At 40.4% G+C, this 6,259-nt stretch overlaps 1 protein-coding gene across 2 annotated transcripts; it reads right to left on the bottom strand.

The window, feature by feature from the left end:
* Positions 1-460: 460 nt before the first annotated feature.
* Positions 461-5,857, bottom strand: LOC144714990 (agamous-like MADS-box protein TM6). Of its 2 annotated transcripts, none has more exons than XM_078589835.1 (7): positions 5,521-5,857; positions 5,205-5,271; positions 5,055-5,116; positions 4,811-4,910; positions 4,586-4,627; positions 4,077-4,121; positions 461-763 (listed from the first exon to the last, which is right to left on the bottom strand). In XM_078589835.1, exons 1-7 carry the CDS (start codon positions 5,706-5,708, stop codon positions 626-628), a joined length of 642 nt encoding a protein of 213 aa, XP_078445961.1. In that variant the 5' UTR covers positions 5,709-5,857; the 3' UTR covers positions 461-625. The 2 variants fall into 2 exon arrangements, with proteins under 2 accessions (XP_078445961.1, XP_078445952.1); XM_078589826.1 differs by having other exon boundaries at positions 461-766; positions 5,521-5,844.
* Between the last annotated feature and the right edge of the window lie 402 nt (positions 5,858-6,259).

Below are 6,259 nucleotides of genomic sequence, written 5' to 3'. Positions count from 1 at the left end.
TGGTGAAGGCAAGAATAAGGTTACAAGGAAAGAAGATAGAGAGTTGGGAATAACCACTATCACAGAGAGAGAGAGGATTTGTTGTATCACCGCAGCTCTAGAATGAATATAACAGCATCAAGTTATAGGGATACGGTTGAGTGAAATCATGGTCAACTTAATGAGTTCTTATTTCACATCTACAAATGGGATGCTTTCGGAGTATGGGGTCCAAGTAATTGAAATCAGGCAGTGATGCTGCCATACCCATTCATCATTTGGTACCACTGTGTCGTATCCTTGATGTCAGGTTCCTCCCACTTTGTATCCTTGTTGTCATGCTAATGCAATGTCACATTAACACTCTTATTCAATTGCTCACTCTCTCCTCTTCGGACCATTTTTCTCTTTTTTCTGTCTTTATCTCTCTATGTCAAATAGTAGGAGATGATGAAACAAAAAAATAAATGAACACTAAAAGTTCTTGGGAGGCTAAAATAGATCATTTTGGATGCATTCACATCAACGGCTCATTATTTTAGGATGCAGGCATTAAAATGAATCACAGAGTGACTATTGATGAATCCGGGCGCATTGAGACGACTTTGTGGACCATATTTGGAGAAATCAGGAACATTGTACCACATCATGCAAGGCGCAGTTCATGGATGCCATAGCCATAAACGTGGGGCTGATTATCACCAATATTCACCATGGTGATTTGATCATCGTAATTGCTGACCGTTGACTCCACGCTAGAAAACCCAAACCTTGCATCTGCCGTCTGCTATTGAGAAGTAGCATGACATGTTCAGAGACAAAGACAGAGATAATGATGGATATATGATGAGAGAGAGAAATAGAGATTTTTAGAGTGTCAAATAGAAAAAGAAGGTGCCACTGAGGAGGATAGAGAGACTTGTATAGATTCATAGAAACAAAGAATATCCGTGAGTGATTGAGCTAGAAAAAGAGACAGAGAGAGAAATATATTTTATAGAGTCAGACAAATAAGGCACCAGTGAGTGAGATAGAGAGAGATTGTAAGAGAGTCAGATAGACAAAAAGAAGCCGGTGAGTGAGAAAATAGAAAGTGTATGTTGGATTCATAGAGACAAAGAATGTATTCATGAGTGAGAGTGGGAAAAATAGTGATTGTTAGAGAGTCATATAGACAAAGAAGGCACCAGTGATAAAGAGATTGTTTGAGATTCTGATAGACAAACTAAGTAGTAGTGAGTTCGACAGATATTGTTAGACAGCCAGATAGAAAAAAGAAGTATTAGTGAGTGAGACAAAGAGAGATTGAGATTGTTAGAGAATCAGATAAACAAAGAAGGTAGGAGAGAGGAAGTTAGGGAGAGAGACATTGTTAGTGGGTTAACAATCTCTTTCTCACCCTGTGCTTGAGATAACAGTGAGGGAGGGAGACATGGTTAGATAGTCAGATAGAGAAAGAAGGTACTGTGAGTGAAATAGAGATTGAGTGAGATAAAGATTCTTGGAGGGTCAGAAAAAGAGGACAAAAAAACACAATCTCTATAGACATCCACAAGGAGAGAGCTAATATGACAATACCAGAGAAGGGAACATGATAAGTAGATGAAGAGAGAAATTCATAGACAGAGAGAGGCAGATAAAAATTCTGAGAGAAACAGCTAGATAAACGATGTTAGAGAGATTGGGTATTAGGATCCACAGATTAACAATATGTAAAAAGATAACAAGCATCTTCATAGCCACCCTTGTCGAGAAAATTAATACGACAGGTAACACAGATGGAGAGAAGGATTCATAGATGAGGAGATAGAGAGGGATAGACAGATATAAATAAAGAGGGACGAGTGAATGGTAGAGGAGAGAGAAACAAGAGAAGTATTAGGACCAACAGCTTAAAACTATAAAAGAGAGAATGGTAGATGAGGAGAGAGATCCAGAATGAGGGAGGGAGAGCCATAAATAGATTGTAAGAGAGTCACATAGATAAATTGGGCTTAGTGATTGGGTGAGAGAAAAACGGGAAAAGTGTTTGGACCAATAACTTAGCGCTGCTAACAAATATAACACATCTCCATGCATCACGTATCATGTATAACTTTAGGGAAAGGCATAGGGAAAGGTACATAGCTATAGGGAAAGGTAGATATTGCTATTGATAGAATGATGATGGGAGATGGACGAAGAAAGATAGAAAGGAAAGGAGAGAGAGAGAGAGAGAGAGAGGGAGGGAGAGAGAGAGAGAGATGGAGAGAGAGAGGGAGGGAGAGAGAGAGAGGGAGAGAGAGAGGGGGAGAGAGAGAGAGAGAGAGAGAGAGAGGGAGGGAGAGAGAGAGAGGGAGAGAGAGAGGGGGAGAGAGAGAGAGAGAGAGTGAGTCAGATAAACAAAGAGGAAATGAGTGTGTGTGTGTGTGTGTATGAATGAGAGAGAGAACAAAGAGAAATGTGCTAGGAAATGCATTACCTGCCCCTCTTCCTCACCAAAAGACAGCTTATAAGAAAGGCAAAAGTCTGTTTCTTTAGGAGTTAGCGTCAAAGCTGGAGAGGGGCGAGAGAGAGGGGAAGGTGTAAGACAGAGAGAAGAGTGAGCGAGAGAGACAGGTAGACGGGGAAAAAGGGAGATAGAGAGAAAGAAAGGGAGAGTGTTCCAGGGTGGAGAGAGGGAGAATGATTAAGTGAATGCGAGCGGAAAAGTCATACAAGAAGAGAGAGAAAGAGAGAGAGAGAGAGAGAGAGAGAGAGAGAGAGATTGAGACTTGAGAGATAGAGAGAGAGCAAGATTGAGACTTGAGAGAGAGAGAGAGAACAAGATTGAGACTTGAAAGAGAGACAGAGAGAGAGCAAGATTGAGACTTGAAAGAGAGATAGAGCAAGATTGAGACTTGAAAGAGAGAGAAAGAAAGATTGAGACTTGAAAGAGAGAGAGAGCAAGATTGAGACTTGAAAGAGAGAGAGAGCAAGATTGAGACTTGAGAGATAGAGAGAGCAAGAGAGAAAGATTGAGACTTGAGAGATAGAGAGAGAGCAAGAGAGAAAGATTGAGACTTGAGAGATAGAGAGATGGCAAGAGAGAAAGATTTAGACTTGAGAGATAGAGAGCGAGGGAGAAAAACTGGTGCTTAGAGAGAGAAAGAGAAAGTTGAGAGAGGGAGAGAGAGCAAGAGAGAGATCCAGATTTGAGAGAGAGAAAGAGAAAGGTTGAGAGAGAGATCAAGACAGAAAGATTCAGACTTGAGAGACAGAGCAAGAGAGAAAGATTGGGCAAGAGAGCAAGACATAAAGCTTGAGCGAGAGAGAGAGAGAGAGAGAGCGAGGGAGAAATATTGAGCAAGAGAGAGAGAGAGAGAGAGAGAGAGCAAGAGTGAAAGATTGAGTGAGGGAGCAAGAGAGAAAGATTGAGTGAGAGAGCTAGAGAGTAAGACTGATTGAGAGAGCAAGAGAGAAAGACTGAGTGAGAGAGCAAGAGAGAGAGAGTGAGAGAGCAAGAGAGAAAGATTGAGTGAGAGAGCAAGAGAGAAAGATTGAGTGAGATAGCAAGAGAGAAAGATTGAGTGAGAGAGCAAGAGAGAAAGATTGAGTGAGAGAGCAAGAGAGAAAGATTGAGTGAGAGAGCAATAGAGAAAGATTGAGTGAGAGAGCAAGACAAAAAGATTGTGCGAGAGAGAGAGAGAGCAAGAGAGAAAGATTGAGTAAGAGAGCAAGAGAGAGAGAGCAAAAGAGAAATATTGAGTGAGAGAGCAAGAGAAAAAGATTGAGCTAGAAAGAGAGAGAGAGCAAGAGAAAAAGATTGAGCGAGAGAGAGAACGAGACAGAAAGATTGAGAGGGAGAAAAACAAAGTTGGAGGGAGACAGACGGAAAGATAGAGGAAGTCAGAGAGAAAGAGGAAGACAGGCGAAGAGTGAGACTGATACACGGACAGTTGAAGAGAAGGGAGATTGTGAATGAGACAGATCGAGAGAGAGAGAGAGAGAGAGAGAGAGAGAGAGATGGAGAGAGAGAGAGAGAGAGAGAAATAGAGAGAGTAGGAATGAAAGGAAAAACAAGAGGAGAGCGAGAAAGTGAAGGGAGGAGAAGAGGAGAGAAAATAAACGGGGAATACCAGCTGACGTATGAGGATTCGGTGTTGATCCTCTGAGCTTTTAACCTGAAAATTGAGAACTCAAATGTCAAAATCATTTCTGGCGAAGAAAAGCTGAAAATTTATATTTTCAGTTTGTAGCCTAGAGACTGATTCAGAGAACAAGCTCGGAAGAACCCCAGACCGCGGAAAGCATGCATTCTAATTTCTAAGCTGAAGTTATCGCTGCAGATAACATCAGCCAGGGAGGGTGCCTTGGCCAGATAGCATTGGAAAAAATAATCTAATAACGTTTTTAATACATATAAGTTAATCATTTTTGGCGTAAAAGGGATTAGAACATCCATTTGAGTTATGTGACACACGTATTATTTTGACATGTCAGTGACGAAAAAAAGTGAAAATACAATAAAGAATAAATGTTTTAGACTATAGGAACTTGTACCTATTCGGATACTCTGTAGAGAGAGAGGTAAACTAAGAGTAAATGAAGATTATGGAAAGCTTGAGTCAGTAGTACTCTTTCTCACCTTCTTCTTATAAGTCTCTGTTTGTGTGATGATCTGCTTTATCTGTAACAAGTAAAAGTAGATTATGAAACAGCGGTTAGGTTTTACATGAGACCTCAGATGTGGTGCAAGAAAACAAATACAGATATTTCCAGACGACTTTCTAGAAATATTTCTAAACAAATACAGGTATTGCTCATATAGAAAACAAATAAATTATTTTCAGAATGCTAGTAGGTAACAAACCTTCCTCTCTCGAATAGAATCCAAGCAAGTTTCCAGATCTTCCTCAAGATCTCGCAGCTGATTCATGTCAAGTTCCTCCAGCTCCTCGCCCATTCTTTGGCTGATCACCACCACATGTTCTACGTCAATTTGAATTTTTATGGGTTTTCAAGCCTAAAAAACAGGGTTCATACACTGGTAGGCACCATGAATAATCATATCCTATAAAATTTTATAATTAAATGAAGTTTGATTAGAAGGCTGCCTTATCTCCTGTCTGAGCTTCAGGTTGGCACCCTGGAGCTGAACCAGCTGGTTCTTCATACTCTGCCCCATAAATATAATCATAATCTTTTTTTTCTTTGCACATCAGTGAGGACAGTGAACATTTAGGAAAATATTTATCATTACTTACGTCGAAATGTTCCTTCCAGATATCAACCCCTGTAGATTGCTGGTAGCGATCGAGGATGGCCTTAGTCCTGACAAACACAAAAGGCTGAATAAGACAAGGAACTTCTAAAGATACATAGATAGATAGATAGATAGATAGATAGATAGATAGATAGATAGATAGATAGATAGATAGATAGATAGATAGATAGATAGATAGATAGATAGATAGATAGAGAGATAGATAGATAGATAGATAGAGAGATAGATAGAGAGATAGATAGATAGATAGATAGATAGATAGATAGATAGGGAGATAAAGATGATTAGAAACGAACGTGGTTGAAGGGCTGCTGTACTCGCAGAACTTGCTGGTGGAGGAGACCATGAGAAGGCAGACCTGGGCATCGCACAGCACAGAAAGTTCCTTGGCCTTCTTCAAGAGGCCACCCCTCCTCTTGGAGTAGGTCACTTGCCTGTTGGTCGAGTTCTCTATCATCTTAATCTCTATCTTCCCCCTTCCCATGATCTACCTGTTCAACAGGGCCCAAGCTCTTCTTCTCTTCAGCTTCAGAAAAACAAACTCTTCTTCCATTCTAAGGAAAACCCATCTCGTTTACTTTAAAAGGAAGCCTTTTTCTCCTCTTAAAATCAGTTCACCTGATGCTCTCGTCATCCTTCCTCAAACACTATTTTTCAGTTTCCTGATAATTAAAGTATCCCCATATGGAATTCAGTTGAATATTTTCCCGGAGTAGAACATGAACCTTAAAGAATTGAAAGGAGTGAGACTTCATTTTATTACTGCAAATTCAGTAGTTTTTTTTACCCGTATGGCTACCTACCCTAACTCAGTGAACTTAATACGGTATCTACTTTCTCTCTTGGCTATCTTTGGTTCAGTTCTAAATTGACTTTCGTGCGCACTTCTCTTTTTGCCGCTCTTGACTTTTACTTGATCTCTACTTCTTCTTTCTAGCGGAGTTCTGAAGATGAATCGGTCAGTATGGTCTGAGGTGAGCCCAGCAGAGAGCACGGTTGTTTGAAAAGTAGCTGACAGATGCACCCGAAGAAGAA

This window comes from Wolffia australiana, chromosome 2, assembly GCF_029677425.1.
Source record: "Wolffia australiana isolate 7733 chromosome 2, ASM2967742v1".
Lineage (NCBI taxonomy): Eukaryota > Viridiplantae > Streptophyta > Magnoliopsida > Alismatales > Araceae > Wolffia > Wolffia australiana.
This window is presented reverse-complemented; position numbering and strand designations above follow the sequence as displayed.